Source organism: Amia ocellicauda, chromosome 9, assembly GCF_036373705.1.
Source record: "Amia ocellicauda isolate fAmiCal2 chromosome 9, fAmiCal2.hap1, whole genome shotgun sequence".
NCBI lineage: Eukaryota > Metazoa > Chordata > Actinopteri > Amiiformes > Amiidae > Amia > Amia ocellicauda.
In genome coordinates, this window is record NC_089858.1 from 31400161 (window position 1) to 31420278 (window position 20118).

At 38.7% G+C, this 20118-nt stretch overlaps 2 protein-coding genes across 3 annotated transcripts; one reads left to right on the forward strand and one right to left on the reverse strand.

Moving 5' to 3' along the window:
* Positions 1-290: 290 nt before the first annotated feature.
* LOC136759181 (uncharacterized) lies at positions 291-4719 on the reverse strand. Of its 2 annotated transcripts, none has more exons than XM_066714066.1 (3): positions 3679-4719; positions 3120-3333; positions 291-2616 (listed from the first exon to the last, which is right to left on the reverse strand). In XM_066714066.1, exons 2-3 carry the CDS (start codon positions 3318-3320, stop codon positions 1615-1617), a joined length of 1203 nt encoding a protein of 400 aa, XP_066570163.1. In that variant the 5' UTR covers positions 3321-3333; positions 3679-4719; the 3' UTR covers positions 291-1614. The 2 variants fall into 2 exon arrangements, with proteins under 2 accessions (XP_066570163.1, XP_066570162.1); XM_066714065.1 differs by having other exon boundaries at positions 3120-3408.
* Positions 4720-5035: 316 nt separating this feature from the next.
* Positions 5036-14397, forward strand: LOC136759183 (protein phosphatase 1 regulatory subunit 3E). Its single transcript, XM_066714068.1, has one exon. The coding sequence runs from the start codon at positions 5436-5438 to the stop codon at positions 6354-6356; it is 921 nt and encodes a 306-aa protein (XP_066570165.1). The 5' UTR covers positions 5036-5435; the 3' UTR covers positions 6357-14397.
* The last annotated feature ends 5721 nt before the right edge of the window (positions 14398-20118 follow it).

The following is a 20118-nucleotide window of genomic DNA, read 5'->3' on the forward strand; positions in this document are numbered from 1 at the left end:
TGTGTTCGTTTTTACTATGCTTGGTATTATTTAGGATTCAAAGGGAGATGTTACTGCATTACAGTAAATTACATTCTAAGATGTAAACTTCGTTATTCAGTCTTCACATATGGGAGAATTCTATCTTGGAAAAAGTGTGAGAGACCAACTTTAAACAGGTACATATATAATGTGTTTATGTGTATTTGAACCCTAAAAGTTTGTTAAATGTTTCAAAATTGTTCTAACTGATAAAGCAACAAAATTATAAACAACTTCATACATCTTTAGCTTTTTGTATTTATTTGAATTCATTTTATTACAACAGTAGTACATTTAAAAGGACTCAAGGTTTAGAAATATGATAAAACTTGTTTATGAGGTAGTCCTTATTCTTCAAGTTGTATTGTTTATATGTGTAACAGATTTGTTTTTTTAACTATGATAATTAACATACATTAAAATTGCTGGATTTAACAAACAAAACGTTTTAAGAATGCTTATGTTTTTGAAGTTATAGGTCTATATAATTTTAAGAGCAAGATATTCCTTTTTGGATAGAAGTTTTAAAAATACTTAAGTCTCCAATCTATAGTCAATGTAGCAACCGTATTTTAAGGATCCATTTTATAATTTTTCCCCAGTCTAAAAAAATAAAGTGCCAGAAGACTATGCTAAATTTTATATCATGACTAAACCATTAACTACAATTATATCCTTATACATGTATGTATTAGGCCTATATGTTTCCCATATTAGTATTATAGTTTTAGGAAATAACATTAAAAAGTGTATATGACAAATGTATGTAAACATTTAATTGTTTTTATTGCACCTTTATTTTTAAATATTATATTAGTATCTACAGAGTTTTTACAATTTAAATTGAATAGTATACTATTTACAAAAAGATTAAGAGTTACATAAAGTCCTAGGTTTAAGAGTTTAGTCATAGGTATTACACTTTATATACCACTTTGTATTTCTGTGTTTCTTCCATAAATGGAGAGAAAAGCAAAATGCCAGCATTAGCCAAGTGTCTTGTGAACAGTAAGTATCTTTAAATAGATTCATGTTGATTTGGCAGTAGTAGTGTTTGTATTAGTCACTTGCTGAATTGGTTTTCATACTTTTACATGTACTTGCAGATGGAATAATAACTGAAACTCATACTGGTAAGTCTATATGCAGTCATGCAAATCAGAGCTTTTCAATTGGTAGGTTTTGATTAAACTCAGGCCACAATTTGAAACTTAAACAATAAAAATATGAATTTATGCAACTATATGGAGATATTCTTTAATTAGAAGAGATATAGCAGATATTCAGAATAATTTAAATGACAAATTGACCACAGAGGATCAAAATGGCTTTCCAATTCCTTTACTATTAAAAGGAGATTGATTTAATGTGTATTTTTCTCTAATTAATAGTTATTTTTAGTTATAGCACCAAAAAAGAAAAATTCACATGAGGCATGTTAAATACAGTTCAGTGGAACAATAAACATTGATAGGTAGTATTCATATTAATTGAAATTTTATTTGGTGACATCCTCTCCATCCTCTTGATTTAATTAATTATAAAGGGCCTATGATTAGACAGGCTACAATAATGCTAGTTAAAACTGAATATTCACAGAAGCCTTTGAGCAGATGCAGGTATTGGAACCCTGGTTCCTAACAGTATAGGCAACTCAGGGTCTGCTCTGGGGATCATATGTTTAGGTTTCAGTCCAATGTAAACCTTTTGGCTAAGGCCATTCTTACTGACATCATCCTGCTTAAAGTTCCTCCCAGAATTGTTCGTTACACGAGATGGCACATTCCCAATGGCCGTTAAGGAGCTGTAACTTTTCTTGAAAGGCATCGGGAAATGATCTCTGTGGAGGAAATGAGACTGCCAATGCCAAATGGCAGGTTCGGGAGGCACAGAGGTAAGCGAAACATCCTCCTGTACATTATCAATGTCCTTTTGTGTTTTAGGTGCACTGTCCTGATCCTTTTCAATGCCACTTGGCTCTGCTTCAGGTTTGTCAAGCGAGTCTTCATTGGGCACAATCCTGGAGATGAGCAGGACCTCACTTCTCTTTGCTGAGAAGGGGTGCCTTGGATTTCTCTGATTTCCTGATGTCACAGGTGGTAAGACCGCAAAGCTATTGATAGCTGGCGCTTTGTCTCTGATACTGTCTTTTGTCGGTGGCCAGTGCTCAGCCCTGAGCTGCAAGTAGTTCAGTCTGTGTGGTGTTTCTACAAGCAGCTTAGCATCTTCTGAGGGTTTGTCACTAAACAAGACTGGCTTCTTGTCTCGTCTGTACTGTGACTGAAGATAATATTTGTCATGATCTTTGATGGCGTAGCTTTGTTTGTTTTGAGCGGAAGTGACACCGGGATGGCTTGCAGGTCTGTTTTGGAGAATTACAGGAGCGGGCAGGCTTTCACCCAGATTGTCTTCAACCAAACTGGAGTCTATTTTGGGAGAGTCTGGAGATTGGTTGACACAACTGGGCAGGGAAAACTGCACTGAGTCGATGCAAAGCAGGCAGTGGTACTCAGCATCTACTTGCTTGGATTTCTTACCTTTCTTATGAACCTGAAATAAACAGTCAAATGGAGAAGACCTCCCCCAGCCACATATCTGTCAAAATATAAAACACAATAAATAATTTTATACCGTTACAAAATTGGTAACTATGTGGTGCCTCCATGTGATTTGTTCCACCAGAGTTTCACAAAGATGTGTTTCTAATTGCACATTTATTTTTTAAAATGCGTTAGGAAGATTATTGTACTGTCATAATCTCAGCTGTCCCCTCCAGCTACCCTCTTGCAGTAAAATGAGTCAGGAGTTCCAACACATTGTTTTGTAAACTCACTGTACCATACATTAAATCCTTGAAAATAGAGGAGTCTTTTTTTTCCCCCGTTTTTATCTAACAAAATTAGCATAGTGAAGATCCCATTATTTCAATATGAATATACTTCTGCACGATAAGATGCAATATGTCCGATTTTACAATGCACTTCTACTGACATCAGTTAAATCACAACACTGACTTTATATATGCATTTACACTTTCCTGATACCTTCATGCATCTTACACAAAATGTAGGCTACTGGACACAAAGGTATAGACTCACTGCTTCGTCCCAGGTTGGCGGGTGAAGCTCGTAGGGTTCCCCGTCTTTCCTGCTGTCCTCCTCGCTCATCTCTAGAAGCGCTTCAGCCACGTTTCGGTCGGGTGTCAGACTGACGGGTGCGTTCCATTCCGAATCCTCTTCTGTCCGGGTTCCCACGTCTGTTTCAGCTGGATGCGAATCGAGGTCCTTCGGGAGATCCATCGCCACTTGTCATCTATGTTCGTGCAGTGGTATCGAAGGAGCACAGAGACGGTGATAAAAACACGTCACACCATGTGTTTTTATATCGCTGCAAAGTCACAGACACACACACAATGAAAAGCACAAAGTTGGTGCTCCCCTGGTAACACTGAGATGCGGATGAGTGTTTGGTCTGATGAAAGTCAAACCGTTGAACTGCAGACGCTTTTTTTTTTTAACTGACGAATAAGAAAACTTCAGATAATGAAACGCTATACACACAAGTGATATACTGATTAGGCGGAAGGTGTGTAAAAGGCGTTAGTGTGCACATTGAGGCTGCATTAAATCCCATGAGAAGCGAGAAAGGGACACTCACCCGCAGCTCTCAGCGCTGGTTCACGCAGGCGCACTCGCACACGCGTCCTGCGCTCCCGTCACGGCTCATCTGAGAGGCACGCCGGATGAATGGAGATACAAAATGAATGTGGCTGTTTTATATAGTAATGCGGCTATTTTATATATTAATGTCGCTGTTTTATATATTAATGCGGCTGTTCGCGCGGCGCTCAGATGTTTAGATGGAAGTCCGTTACCACAGCAACCACGCCGCGGGAGACGAGCGTGGGGCCGGAAGTGACGTTGTAGTAGCGAAACTAATAATAATAATAATAATAATAATAATAGTTATATTTGTGAGTCTTTTTTTTAGCGTTCATATTGTGATCTACATATGCATATATATATAATAGTATTTTCTCCTATGCAGGTTATATTATATGTTCCTGACATGCCAACATTTAAAATGAATAGCCTACACAGACTGAGAAAATAATCAATCAATAAATACACGACTATTACTTTTTAAATAAATAAATGTCCATGTAGTCATTTATTTCAACCTTATTTATTATTTAAGTATCTATTTATTAGTGTATTTATTTCGCTGCATATGTATGTAGGCTTATGTATGTATTTATCATTGTCTCTGTATTTATGGTTCATTTTGGCATGGATAGACCTCCATACCTTAACTCCTTCCTCTTGTTTGTTGTCACTTGTTAAACATGTGCAGTGGCCTTAAACACTGTAACCTCGATGCAGCTGACACATGATAATATCATTTTTATAAGTGTTTTGACACATTTCGTTTCGGAAGCAACCTTAGACATGACCGAGCACGACTGGCTTGAAAGAGCAGTGACTGCTCATTGAAGTGCTGAAGCAAATGTCCTTGCATGATTGCAATATTACAGAAGTAGGCCCCGTGTAGGTCAGCTGGGCAGTGCAGGACAGATAAACGGGAAGTGTGACTTGATTACCAAATCAACATAATCACCATGCAACAACACAAGGAAAGCCAAGACGATCTGAAAGTAAAATTAGCCATATGATATGGGCTTAGCCTGGGAGATAACGGGGATCAAGCCTCCAGACTATGATAGGCTGGTGAGAAATGGAGGGAATCCGTTTAAATCTAAATACCTTGTAACTAAAAATATAGTGAAGTGTGCGCATGCTATCTGTGTCGACTAGTAAACGTGATTGTGAGTATTAATTAAGTGCAATTAACTGCACTTCTGCACAGTGCTCAACATATTCGACAGTGCACTAAAGCAAGCTGAATATTATGTTGCAACTATATTGCAAACTATTCATTTTAACCTATTGTCGTTTCAGATCTGTTGCAGGTGCAGCTGTGACACGGTTGCGTGTGTAGTGTGCTAAGGGGTTAAACTGCACTGCATCACATACATGTGCTGTACTGGGACAGGGTCGTGGCTCACGCCGCAGGACCAGCGGATCACGTTTGCACTTTCGTCGTGCCTACATAAAAAAGCATCCCCACAACCACACGGCTCCTCGGAAGGAGCAGGTTTGATTTACGGTATCCCCATCGCTCCGTGATGCGTCAGCCGCATTTGCCAAGGCTTGAACTAACATTGGCTCAGAAATCCGCAGTGTCATACACGGCTACAGCCCCCGTCAACATGCATTAAGAGCAGGAACCGGCCGGCTGGCTTTCTCCTTGCCTCTATTTATTACTTGTTTCTTCATCACCGTCGTCATCATCATCATCATCATCATCATCATCTGTTGAGACGACTGGGCTAATTCAGTAGGTCGGTCCTTTCTATGGAGAACGCCACGGCTCACTCTGCCGTGATCATGTTGCCTCCGAGAAACTGCATGCCCAGGAATTACAGCTGCATGGCCGGGCTGTTCGGGAGCTTGGCGTCGGCGAGCCAGAGGAAAGAAGATGGGGAGGAGGATAAAGACGGCTCCTGCGACTCGCTGGAGAACCACGTCGTGGAGGAGAGACCGAGAGGCAGGGAGTCCGTCTTCAAGCCCCCTCAGAGTCCCACTTTGCGCAGGAGAGCCAAGTCCCTGCCAGCCCCGTCCGAGAGAGCCAAGCTGGAGGTGGGGAGGGACCGCAGCCCGGCCAGCCAGAAGAAGGTAAGATTCGCCGACTCGCTCGGGTTGGAGCTCACCTCGGTGAAGCACTTCTGCAACGCCGACATGCCCGAGGTCCCGCAGCATGTCCTAGACAAGTTCAAGAAAGGACGCACGCCTAACCATTTTAACAATTTCGACATGTTCCCCAGAGTGCCTACCCAGTCCGTGTTCATGGAAACCCAGTTCATCAGTCCGGGCCACACGGCCGGCTTCCTGGAGCGCGTCCGGCAGGCCAAAGTGTCGCTGGAGGTCGTGGAAACGGACGAGTTCAGCTTGAGCGGCGTCGTGCGCGTTTTGAACGTGGCTTTCGAGAAGAGGGTGTTTCTGAGGTACAGCCTGAACAACTGGCTCACTTTCTCGGACGTGCCGGCCTCGTACGTCCCCAACTCCAGTGACGGGTTGACTGACAAGTTCTCCTTCAAACTGATCCCGCCGAGCTTTCTGGAGAGCGGCGGCACCCTGCAGTTCGCCGTGAAGTACTGCGTGGGGTGCCAGGAGTACTGGGACAACAATAACGGCATTAACTATAAGGTGCGAAGCCACAGGTTTAAGATCTCGCCCCCAAAGGAGTGGGAAAATGGCTGGATTCACTTCATATAGCATGCGTTATGGTTTCCTTTATTTGACAACCAACTCTTTCTTTGTTATGACGTTTTCTCACTGTTTTCTCAATACTTTTCTGCCTCCTCTGGTCCTAGAGATATCGGACAATACTGTATGCAGTCGTGTTTCCCTGTGCAGTACCAACCGCATAACCTCACAATACACCGTTTTTAACAGTATTGTGTCGGCTACATGATAGTGTTAACAGCTCTGGGGGATGCCTTTTGTATTCTTTTATTTAATTTTAAAGGAAGATGTGTGTTGCTAAGTATTTATATTTTTTATTATAATATAGTGCAACTGCTTTAAAATACAGCAACATTTTACTGTGCTTTCAGCTACTTGCAGCACTTTTTTTATTAATTCTGATTTGTGTTATATATATTTAGGCTATATATTATATCACTATTATAAATCAAGGGAACATTGAAGAGAAAATGTTATTTCTGAATTTAAGAAGGCATTTCCTTTCAAATCACTGGATTATCTTTGAGCTCCACTCATAAAAACGCCATATAAGGACCCCCTGTATTTGAAAGTAGGGAAGCTTAGGGGAAAAAACAAAACAAAACCTAAAAACATATTGGGACCTGTAACTAGTTGGTATTGTGGGGGGAAAGGTAGTGCAAAAATGAGAGGAATTACTTCTCTTTCTGTGAAATGCATAAGTCTGCCTTTTCATAGACATCTTTTCAGAATACTTTAATTACTGTGTTACCTTTACAAAATACATACACTTTAGTTTAACTGGGCCTTGTGGTTGTTAAATACATATTTACTACCACAGTATTCTTGAACATGCCTTAGTTTAGGAGCAGTAAATACTTCCAATCTATTCTCATGTCTTGCACTTTTAATCAATTGGAACGGCCAGTATTTGATTACCCATGCCTTACCTACAAGAAAATAATTTTAAGACCTGTTCACTGCAAGTTTCTTTGTGGCAGATTTTATACATTAGAGTGCAGAGTAGCCACATGGATATATCAAATACCACCTAAATATTACAATTTGAAATGCGATCGAGACACCACAGGTATATATACCGTATATATATTTGAACTGGTAAGAAAATGATATCATTTTTATCAAAATAAGCTACCTCATGCAGGCTTGCTTCTTCCTTTTTAAATATAGCCTATATATTTTAATACTTAGGATATTTTTTGGGAAACAGAACTATAAATCAGATTAAGGTATGCCAAGGATTGTACCAAAATAATTAGCATAATGAAATGCATCCCCAAAACAATTTCAATATGTACATAAGAAGGGGAGAGAGTATTTTATATATTGTGAAGGATTATGTGAGAACTGATAGTGTGTGCTGGTCCTCAAGAGAAATACATGACTCATTTTTTGTATTAGTGGGATCAGCGTCAGCTCCTGTTTCTTAAGTGGTCAGTGAAGAAAACCAAAGGGTTAGGATTTAGAGCAATATGTAGGCTACACCCCAGGAAATTAAAAGAAACACACAAAGCAGCTATCCTCTACATCAGTGTTTCTCCATCCTAGTCCTCAAGCTTCATTGTTTTCTATATATATATATATATATATTTGTGTCCTTTTTCAGGTCTTGATCTAGGTTAATTAAATTTTAATTGAATAGTTTGCTTGTTAAGACATTCCTGAAAACTAACCCTAGCTCTAAATTTTGCATTAGAGAATAGCACTAACCCTGTGGGAGGTACTAGATTTGAGAAATCCCCTAATTAGTCAAGTTATTTGGCCCATACAGAATTAAGTCAATTTTGAGATTCTGTATACAATATAATTATCAATTATTCTAATCAACTATTGATTTGTTTTGAATTAAAGCCAGATGAGTCAGTGGACCAGGATTGGAAAACATGTATCTGTGGGATATAGTTTTGATTTTAAACAGTAAAATAAATACATCAATGAACATAAGGACTATCTGTGGGATAAAGCTACAGTTAGTCATTAAAAATCTTACAGTTGCATCTAGAAATCATTAAATGTCATTATTGTTACTCTGTTTCATTGTTTTTAGATGCTGTGCTGCTTGTTTCCCTTTTTTTGATGTCACTTCTACAGTAACAGCAGACAGTAAAGTAAGACCATCAGGGAGTGCTAAATAGTGGAAGTGACATCGTGTGCTAAACAATATTTCCAAAACAACCAGAAAGGTGTCATTGTTGCATTTGTCTAAAGTTTTTAAACCATTACATTTTGGTCTTCAACACAGCATCTAGAAATGTGGGGGTGGGGAGCCTTAGTGAAGACAAAATATATACAGTTGAATTAAACATTGATGAGTAAAATTAGCAATATAGAGGAAAGCTGGACTAATTAATTAGGCATTTGAGTCTGTTATGACCAGTTTGAAAATGTTGTCTTTCATGACAATATGGGTATGATATGTGCAACCAATATTGATCTGAAAGGAAAAGTATTGATTTGAATGTTATTGCATTTCACCTTGAGGCTTCCACTAGTACTTTGGCAACTATGAAATGACAGATGTTTAAGGTAATGTATTTATATTATATGAAGGTCAGTGAATAATAATAGATTGCTCCTCAAATGAAAACTTTTATTTATGGAAGCTGTGTGGTTTTAAATGTGATAAACCGTATGTCATTGTATTTGTAAAGTAAGTGGTTGTTTAATGTGAGTGAAAATCCCATTGTTGGTTTTCAAGAATATACTTTTCCTGTGTTCATATCTCATTAAAATAAACTACCATATAGGTTCTCAACCTTGATCCTAGGGACACACTACCCTGCTGATTTTTGTTCCATCCAAGATCTCAAATATTAAATGGAACAAATAATTCAACTAATAATATGCCTAGCTTTTCAATTATTATAATCTGTTGGAGATTTCAAGTTAAGTATAAGATTATATAAGGCACTTGAATTCTTCAACATTTTGGAAGTTGAACTAAATTCAGTTAAGCAAATTACTAGTTCAATTAAAGTTTCAATTAAGTAAGCGAGAGCTTGTTTGGAACAAAAAAACAGAAAGACAGTGGGTACTCAGGACCAGCATGGGGAACCACTGCATTAAAGGACTGTCTATATTTGTAAGTTACTGTTAGTGCAATACATATTGGTGCAGTTATAATTGTACATAAGTGATATGTAACATGAAAACTTGATAGAGAAGAGCTTCATAGTGCAGTTCAACCTTCACCTGCAACACATTTTGTTTCAGCTATACTTTCTTCAGTACAGAGACTATTCCAATGAAACATGGAATTGCCTTCCTGGCAATTCATTTTGTTTTTTATTTACACCCAATTTATTAAAATTGGGCATAGCTCATTACTGGGAAAAAAAAGAAAAGAATATGCTATATGTAGACATGAATACAGATTTTTTACACACGATTTACATACATTCTAGATGATGTAGATTAATACATATTATTAAAGAGCATGATGCATTAATAAATTAATCATTTTAACTTCACATTAACATTTTAAAGAATAGAAAATATTCTGATATCACTGAAGGGCAATTTCTGTACAGCTACTACTATATATCTTAACGTTTCTGTAGACTATATTAGGAAAAACTGAAAAATAGAGGGAACACGATAGGAATTGTTTAGCAACTGTAATCAAAATATTTGTAAATTCTTGAATAGTAATGACAAATGGGTTTTGCTTTATGAGTGTATGGTAAAATATGTCATTTAGCATACTTGTTTTGATGGGGTGCAGCTGAAAAGCAAACATGGTTGATTTGCCTTCCTGTTAATGTTCGCACCGCTAAATGAAAATGACTGTGTTTATGTGGTCTGATAACCCTTGTTGGAAGTGACAATGTATCTATATATATTTTTTTACAGTGCACATTTTATATTTGATATATATATTCCCATCACAAATGCTCAACAGTTATTTATCCAGATCCTGTACCATGCTGCACAAAATGTCCATTACACCCTGTTTGTAGCTCAGTGTCCTGTCTTTTCAGTGAATGATGAAGTATTTCAGGTTAATGGTGTTAGACTTCACACCTTCTTTTAAATGGGTATCATGAAAGGATCCAAAATTAATAACATTTAATAACATAATAACATAAAGCTTTAATATGTTGTATTTGCTGTTGCTATTAATAATAATAATAATAATAATAATAATAATAGTATTACAAGGAATCTGGTATTTTGTTTGTCCATTTAATTGATTTTGGTAATAGTAAAGTTATGCATTTCATATATCTATGCATGTAAGATTTAGGCTAGTTCTGCAGGTATTCTGTGCTGTTAACCTTACTCCAGTCACCTAGTATTTTAACCTGCTGCCCAATCAGGAACAGATATTAGTAAGTGAGTATGAGTTATATCATTGCATGTACAATGTACAATACGGCTAATACTATATATTTTGGACCCTGCTATTTGCTCTGTAAACTGTGAGAATTAAGCAGTAGAACTGGTCACACAGCTCAGTTATGTTTCTGATTTACCAGCTATTTCAAGCACCTGGTCCTTCTCAGGGTGGAGCCAGAATGAAAACTGAATATGGATTTTGGTTGCTGTATATGGATTTTCCCAGAACACATAAATGCAGTTATTATTGAAATTTTGACTTTGTGGTCACTAAAATTTGAAATAAAACATCTTACAGCCCTAAGAAATGGACCATGGATAAATAAAAGTAATGATTACATCTCATATTTTTCCTATATCAGATCTGATTTACCTCTTACTGTAAACCTGTACTGTACTGTATACCATATTTATATAATTAATACAGAGAGAACACATAACCACTATTTTTCTAATACTGTTGCTGAGTTTCCATATGTTGTTTGAATTTACTCGAGACATTCAGCTAAAAAATATCCCAATCCATACTGGTTTTCACATCTCGTCCCTGGTAAAGCTTTTCTTTCCAGACAATATCATATTAAAATTGTTAAAGGTGCTGTTTAATATGCAATTTAGCCATGCATGTAGGTCGTGAGCTGTCTTCCCTGAAATGTCATGAACGTGGGTTATCTTTCAATTTTGAAACAGTTCAACCAGGGATTATGGGTCATGACCTATGAACAGTGAGAAGCCTTATAACAAAGCTGCCGATAGGCTCCTGCGAGCTGTGACACACAGTAAGTCTGGAGAATAGAGACTTTTTGTCGAGAAACAAGCTGGGTGCTTGATGGTTCTTGCAAAATCCTTGCCGGTTCCCAAGAACTGAAGGGTTTCCTCGAGATTTGTTCTCTTGTCAAGTTTTGTTGTGAAACTTGATTTGTTTCCTCAAGATTACCTGAACATCTCAATGTTTCTTGACGAAATTTGCTTCGGTTGACTTCATGGTGCTCAAGGCCATAGAGGCCCTCAACGTCGATAGCTCCAATAACTTTTCATCTTCAGTGACCTTGGTCGGATTCCATCGCTGTGGGGGATGCCCTGCCAAGCTGCCAGTGTGGGATCCTCATGAGTTCTGCATGACGTGCTTGGGGCCCGCGCCAACAGAATACGCTCTGCGTAACCCTTCCTCCTGTTCACATCCTTCAAGGACAAGGCCCTGCATGACAGGCTTGAAAGGGCTAGGGGTCAACAGCCTGCGTCAGCCAGATGTTGGAGCACTGCTACAGCTGCCTCGGCGTACCGTGATTCAGCGCCCTTGTTGCACCTGTCCACCAGCACATCCGCTGTTGGCTCTGTGCACCCTCCCCCCACAATGCACATTCGCATAGTGCCATTCCTACTCCCAGTCTCATGATCATTCCTGTTCTCCTCCTTGTCACCATCCTCACAGCGATGCCTCCGTGATCTTGGCCCAGATGGACCAGAAGACAGAATTTATGGATTTCATGGAGAGCCAACACAACATGTTGAAATCTTGCATGGCGGGGGCATAGGTAGCCAGACTACAAACCACCTCAAGTCTCCTGCAGATGTATGCAGCAGAACTAGTTGGTAACCACTCAACCCCCGAGACAATTCGTGAGCTCCCTGCCACTGTTGATTCAGTGGTGGAACTCAAGCAACACACTTCACATGCAATGGGGCGTTCACTGGTGGCTTTGGTTGTAGCCAGGTGTCAGTTGTCTCAGGCCCGGGTGCCTGAAAAGGACAAGTCACAATTGATGCTGGTATTTTGCCCAGGCTTACATTGCTTTAGCTTTTGCATCAGCTGGTGTGCAGATACCTGAGCATTTTGCAGGTTTGTGGGCTCTCTTTTGAAGTTTTTAGATTACATCTTATGTTAAATTATTGATGCATGCTGGTGGTTTAATAATTAGTTTTTCATGTTTTCCCAAAGTCTCCTTCAAATATGAATGGTCTGGAGCGGAGACGTACCAGTAGAAGCAAATCATGCTTCGATTAATTCCTTTCCCAACTGTTATATTAGTAATAATAATAACAAGTAAACAAGCTTAATAATAAGTAAACAAGCTTACCACCTTTGCATTACAATACCACGCACCATTACCCAACATAAAACCACATCCCAGATACTTTTTTCTTTCTTTCTAGTAAACAGTAACCAATCCATCTCATTGCTGTTTTTGTAGTACGACTCATGAAGGACATAGCTTGTGCTTTTTAATATTTGAATGAGGAACAGGTTGCCATGTGGAATTGGGGTGAATTATTTGATATAGACACTAGTACTTGATATTGACCCTATCTATTTCTGTGGCATTTGTCGAGTGGTTTTTACAAAACTGATTTGTGCATCCATACCTCTCCAGCAGGAAATTACACATGGGAACTCAGTCTATTCTCTTTAAAATCAGATAGCTCTATGTAAAACCCCTTCGATTGTTCTTGTTCTTGATGTAGTCTGTATTACAAGGTACATGCACAACAACTTAGAATTTAAATTTCAAGAATTGTCCAGAGAAATATAATCATAAAGTTTCTTATCATATGTCTGATAAGAAAATTACACTTTCACATTTTGGTTTTATAAATGTAAAATCTTCTGATTGCAGGACCCAGTTTGCTGTTGCTCTACCAGAAAATAACCAAAGATCACCCAAACTCAGTGTAAGACAGACATGCCAGATGAGATTGAATACCTGAGTCTTGCATTTTAAAATAAGGCACTGGGACATAGAAAAACAACAATGTTAACTTGACCCTATTTCTCCTCAGCTTTCTATCAAACAGAATTAACGTTTCTTTCTTAGACATATAGTATTCTACCAATAGATACAATCCCATAGACAGGGTTACGGCCCACATTTGACCATTCCTGCTGCAGTTCATCTGATGGGTGGCCAGAGAAATATGGTGCCAGTTCTACTGCAGGACAGTTGGTAGGGCAGCAAGAGTTTGTTCTCTGTAGTCTCTTCCTGTTTAAGTCAAGTTTTTCCCAGGGATATTTTATTAGATTGAGGTCAGCGCTTGGAACAGGTCAGAAATGTTTTCTGAGCTATGGTCTTTGTAACTTTGTCCTTTGTAACCATCTATTATTAAGTCATTTAACTGATGCCTTTTTAGACTAACATCTATAGTGTTCTTCAATATAACACACCACAAAAAATACACCACACCACTTTCTTTGGTAGATGTATAAACCCTCACCAGACATTTCCATCAATACTCAAAGTATACACTTGTCCACAATTACAATGTAGAAATGGGAGTGCAGTTATTCACAGAACCCATCCTCCACAGTGCATGTGACATATGGGATGGTTTATTCCATTACTGGTGGAGGGAGGCACGTCACCTTACTTTTGTTAATATAGTGTACAAGGGAAGCTGTTTTTTTTTTTTTTTTTAATATAATTTCTCCAGTGCAGTCCTGCACATATCTTATTGTTACTTTTACTTTCCATTATTTTATGTGAAAATATGCATTTGTAATTTGAATGCATTATAACATAAGGTTGTAATCGTAGTTTTTATCTATGCAAACCTAAAAAACCTGATTTGTCAGTATTTGTAATTATCCTGTTGGTGGTATTTCATGCAATGCAACACAGCGTCTACCCATGGTGTCTGAATGTAAAGCAATGTCTTTGTGCTGTTGGCATGCACACTGTGCAATATGTTACAAAATATTTTTATGGTGGATTTGTAATGTATATTTTATTTATTTATTTATGTGTATGTATATATATATATATATATATATATATATATAAAATATTTATGTATTAAAAGTGTTTGTGATTGAACCAATGGAAATGTGTACATTATCTATTGTTAATTCTGCAGTACATTACCAATTTAATTACATCTCTCCACTAATTCAGTGTTCATAATGATTAATGAACCCCATGGAAAGAGAACCTTTTGAAACAATAATGTCCAGAATAATCTTGATTCGTGTCATCTCTTCATTAGAACTAAACCCAGAGCCTGTCTTTCTATTAATAAAGGTGCCTTTGCACCATGTGAAATACATTTTAAACTAGTGTTGACACCATGGGGTTCTGTCATTTACTGTGTGCTCTGGCAGTCTCCCAGTCACCCATCGGCAACACACAGGAGAGGCTTTTATTTCAGCTCATTCTTCTCATGCATTTGTTGTTCAAGTTCAAATTACTGGATTTCGTACCACAACAATGAAACTCAAAATTCTATATGGTAGAATGTGTTCTTAAACAATTACATAATTGAAATTTCTATACAAATTTTAGTGAAGGATATTTTGCACCTCAGCAGTCGACATTAAATAGAAATATATAATATCAACTCCTATGCAAAGTGTCCGCAGTTTGCTAACTGGATTGCACATCTGATGTCAAAATAGCAAAATTAAATCTTTTATGATTGAGTACGTAACTGACATGTATTTCATCGGCCATTTATGTGCTTAGTGTTCTTCTAAATACCTCCTTCAGTGTATCCTCACCTATCCTTTATCTATCCTCACCCCTTTGACAACATAGCTGACGTCAACCGCAAACTTAATGATCCATTAAATGTATCACTGACAACTGGGATATTAGAAATAATTAATCAATGGTGTACAGTTTCACTGCATCCAGCTCTGGGATTGAAGCCATTTCCATGCAGTAGACCTCACATAGAAGAGGCTAGTCTTTATCTTAATAGTTGCATGCAAGGTTAGAGAATGTTTGTGAGTTGTGAAAATCTAATAGTTAATATCATTGTATTAATTTAACCTAAATGTAAAAATCTAAAATGTAATTCTCTGAATTCCTGGTGACATAAATCTCTAAGAAGTGGCTGGATTTGCTTGGTGCATCTGTGTCTGTCAAAGAGTGTAAATGACTGGAGGTAAAAATAGCCTGTTAATCGATTGATTCTGTCAGCATTCTCCCTTGAGAGGCTGAGTATTGCTTTACCTTCAAGCATGAGATAAAAACCCCTAAAGTCTTTTCTGTTTTCAAGATATTATCACTGAAGAATTTGCTGTTATGGATTCTTGGAAGACGAAATAAGGATATCTTTCTATATATATATACAGCATGTATACATACATACATACATACATACATACACACACACACACACATATATATACAATCACCTAAAGGATTATTAGGAACACCATACTAATACTGTGTTTGACCCCCTTTCGCCTTCAGAACTGCCTTAATTCTACGTGGCATTGATTCAACAAGGTGCTGAAAGCATTCTTTAGAAATGTTGGCCCATATTGATAGGATAGCATCTTGCAGTTGATGGAGATTTGTGGGATGCACATCCAGGGCACGAAGCTCCCGTTCTACCACATCCCAAAGATGCTCTATTGGGTTGAGATCTGGTGACTGTGGGGGCCAGTTTAGTACAGTGAACTCATTGTCATGTTCAAGAAACCAATTTGAAATTATTCGACCTTTGTGACATGGTGCATTATCCTGCTGGAAGTAGCCATCAGAGGATGGGTACATGGTGGTCATAAAGGGATGGACATGGTCAGAAACAATGCTCAGGTAGGCCGTGGCATTTAAACGATGCCCAATTGGCACTAAGGGGCCTAAAGTGTGCCAAGAAAACATCCCCCACACCATTACACCACCACCACCAGCCTGCACAGTGGTAACAAGGCATGATGGATCCATGTTCTCATTCTGTTTACGCCAAATTCTGACTCTACCATCTGAATGTCTCAACAGAAATCGAGACTCATCAGACCAGGCAACATTTTTCCAGTCTTCAACTGTCCAATTTTGGTGAGCTTGTGCAAATTGTAGCCTCTTTTTCCTATTTGTAGTGGAGATGAGTGGTACCCGGTGGGGTCTTCTGCTGTTGTAGCCCATCCGCCTCAAGGTTGTGCGTGTTGTGGCTTCACAAATGCTTTGCTGCATACCTCGGTTGTAACGAGTGGTTATTTCAGACAAAATTGTTCTTCTATCAGCTTGAATCAGTCGGCCCATTCTCCTCTGACCTCTAGCATCAACAAGGCATTTTCGCCCACAGGACTGCCGCATACTGGATGTTTTTCTCTTTTCACACCATTCTTTGTAAACCCTAGAATTGGTTGTGCGTGAAAATCCCAGTAACTGAGCAGATTGTGAAATACTCAGACCGGCCCGTCTGGCACCAACAACCATGCCACGCTCAAAATTGCTTAAATCACCTTTCTTTCCCATTCAGACATTCAGTTTGGAGTTCAGGAGATTGCCTTGACCAGGACCACACCCCTAAATGCATTGAAGCAACTGCCATGTGATTGGTTGGTTAGATAATTGCATTAATGAGAAATTGAACAGGTGTTCCTAATAATCCTTTAGGTGAGTGTGTATATATATATATATATATATATATATATATATATATATATATATATAGACCAAAGAAAAATCTTGTACAAAGAAAGATATGTTTATGTTAATGGCTGTATAGTACTCTCTGGTTAACAAATCTTAATTCACTTAATTTAAAAAAATGAGAACAGTACAACATGGAGATACCTAGACTGCCTTCTCTTCAGCACACAGCCATGGAGTGAGATATTCTGAATCACTGTGTAAAATCTGTCCCCTGAAGGGCAGAAGGGATGTTTTGAAACTTTTCTTGTTTTTGTTGTTTCTGTAAATAAACTAACGTTTTGGTTAGGTGAGCTTGAGCATTACTGAAGAGCTCTTGGCTCATCTAAATCGAAAATATTACCGATGCAACTCTTATTTTCTTACAGTTCCTAGCTTACGGAATTCTCTATCCACACATTTGAAATGAGCGCATAACCAAACACATTTCCTTTAAATTTAAAACCATCCATTGTTACAGTGCAAGAGTTTCATTTATTGCTCAATAATTGTATCAAAATCTTCAGTATTTAAAATGTGTTATATATATAACATAGCACTGCCTTGGAGGGGAACCCAGGTGCAGAGTGAGAGATAGTCAGGAACTAGCTGGGGTCAATGCCAGCAAACAGTAATGTCCAGGAGAATCCAGAAGTCGTGGTTCATAAGGCAAGCAGGGGGTCAATGATCAAGCGAACAGGCTGTTAGGGAGAATCCTGGAATCGCTGATTGAGATACACGTGGAGGTCATAAACAGGCAATCAATAACAAAGGGGAATACTTAGAAATGCGACGGGACAGAAGACAAGACTTAACAGTGAATGGAAGTCACAGAAGGGTTTCTATGTGTAGCAGAGAGGAGCAGAGGGCAGTGAAGGAGAGTGCTGGTCCAATGGGAGTTTGAGGATGATAGAACAAGTACACATGGTGCCAAGGAATGTCAAGTGTCTGATTGTCCCTTGGGTATACCTGGTCAAAGTTGTCTAATGCTGATTTGTGGACTATAGGGAAAACCTCTTCTCTGAGTCAGTCATTCAGGGAACCCCGCAAATATGCATTCAGTTAAAAAAAAGAAAAGAAAAATGTAACACCTGGCACAGTTTACTATGCTATTTAATTGAACTCAGATTCTGGGGGCTTTGAAGAATCAAGTTTCATTAGGAATGTTACAGATTATAGGGTTTGATGCAGCCAATACGCATTTTATAGTATTGCATTTATGACACAGTATTGCTCTCCTGCTTTCTTGTTTTGAGGTTTACAGTGAGGGAAAAAAGTATTTGATCCCCTGCTGATTTTGTACGTTTGCCCACTGACAAAGAAATGATCAGTCTATAATTTTAATGGTAGGTGTATTTTAACAGTGAGAGACAGAATAACAACAAAAAAATCCAGAAAAACGCATTTCAAAAAAGTTATAAATTGATTTGCATGTTAATGAGGGAAATAAGTATTTGATCCCCTATCAATCAGCAAGATTTCTGGCTCCCAGGTGTCTTTTATACAGGTAACGAGCTGAGATTAGGAGCACACTCTACCTGTATAAAAGACACCTGTCCACAGAAGCAATCAATCAATCAGATTCCAAACTCTCCACCATGGCCAAGACCAAAGAGCTGTCCAAGGATGTCAGGGACAAGATTGTAGACCTACACAAGGCTGGAATGGGCTACAAGACCATCGCCAAGCAGCTTGGTGAGAAGGTGACAACAGTTGGTGCGATTATTCGCAAATGGAAGAAACACAAAATAACTAATAATAATCATGAGAACGGTGAGGAATCAGCCCAGAACTACACGGGAGGATCTTGTTAATGATCTCAAGGCAGCTGGGACCATAGTCACCAAGAAAACTATTGGTAACACACTACGCCGTGAAGGTCTGAAATCCTGCAGAGCCCACAAAGTCCCCCTGCTCAAGAAAGCACATGTACAGGCTCGTCTGAAGTTTGCCAACATCTGAATGATTCAGAGGAGAACTGGGTGAAAGTGTTGTGGTCAGATGAGACCAAAATCGAGCTCTTTGGCATCAACTCAACTCGCCGTGTTTGGAGGAGGAGGAATGACCCCAAGAACACCATCCCCACCGTCAAACATGGAGGTGGAAACATTATGCTTTGGGGGTGTTTTTCTGCTAAGGGGACAGGCCAACTGCACCGCAACAAAGGGACAATGGACGAGGCCATGTACCGTCAAATCTTGGGTGAGAACCTCCTTCCCTCAGCCAGGGCATTGAAAATGGGTCGTGGATGGGTATTCCAGCATGACAATGACCCAAAACACACAGCCAAGGCAATAAAGGAGTGGCTCAAGAAGAAGCACATTAAGGTCCTGGAGTGGCCTAGCCAGTCTCCAGACCTTAATCCCATAGAAAATCTGTGGAGGGAGCTGAAGGTTCAAGTTGCCAAACGTCAGACTCGAAACCTTAATGACTTGGAGAGGATCTGCAAAGAGGAGTGGGACAAAATCCCTCCTGAGATGTGTGCAAACCTGGTGGCCAATTACAAGAAACGTCTGACCTCTGTGATTGCCAACAAGGGTTTTGCCACCAAGTACTAAGTCGCAGGGGTCAAATACTTATTTCCCTCATTAACATGCAAATCAATTTATAACTTTTTTGAAATGCATTTTTCTGGATTTTTTTGTTGTTATTCTGTCTCTCACTGTTAAAATACACCTACCATTAAAATTATAGACTGATCATTTCTTTGTCAGTGGGCAAACGTACAAAATCAGCAGGGGATCAAATACTTTTTTCCCTCACTGTATATTAGCCTTGCTATTGCAAATTACAAAACAAAATACGTTGTGCAGATTGTACTGGAATAAGAAAGTTACTATTTACCTTGCGTTATTAACCAATTCAAATAAACCAGTGCAGGCGAGTGGCAAGATCAAGCGATGTAAATGTTGGAAAGCAGTGATCGCTGCTATTGCCATTTTTTTTCTCCTCTTTTTTTGAATGTTGGATTGCTTATTGCACAGACAATATCCCCAGCAGATAACACTGTCTTCACTGTTTTTCTCACAGCTGTGGGCACCGTAACACTTAACGTTGTCTATGGAAACTATAATTACTATCAAGGGGAAAGATCATGAAAT

What these genes read in the sequence shown, in the direction of transcription:
- LOC136759181 (XM_066714066.1), bottom strand. Translation starts at nt 3,320, where the DNA reads ATGGATCTCCCGAAGGACCTCGATTCGCATCCAGCTGAAACAGACGTG. An exon ending in CGCCAACCTGGGACGAAGCA is followed by an intron (nt 2,617 to 3,119) that starts GTGAGTCTATAC and finishes ATATTTTGACAG; the next exon opens with ATATGTGGCTGGGGGAGGTC.
- LOC136759183 (XM_066714068.1), top strand. Translation starts at nt 5,436, where the DNA reads ATGGAGAACGCCACGGCTCACTCTGCCGTGATCATGTTGCCTCCGAGA.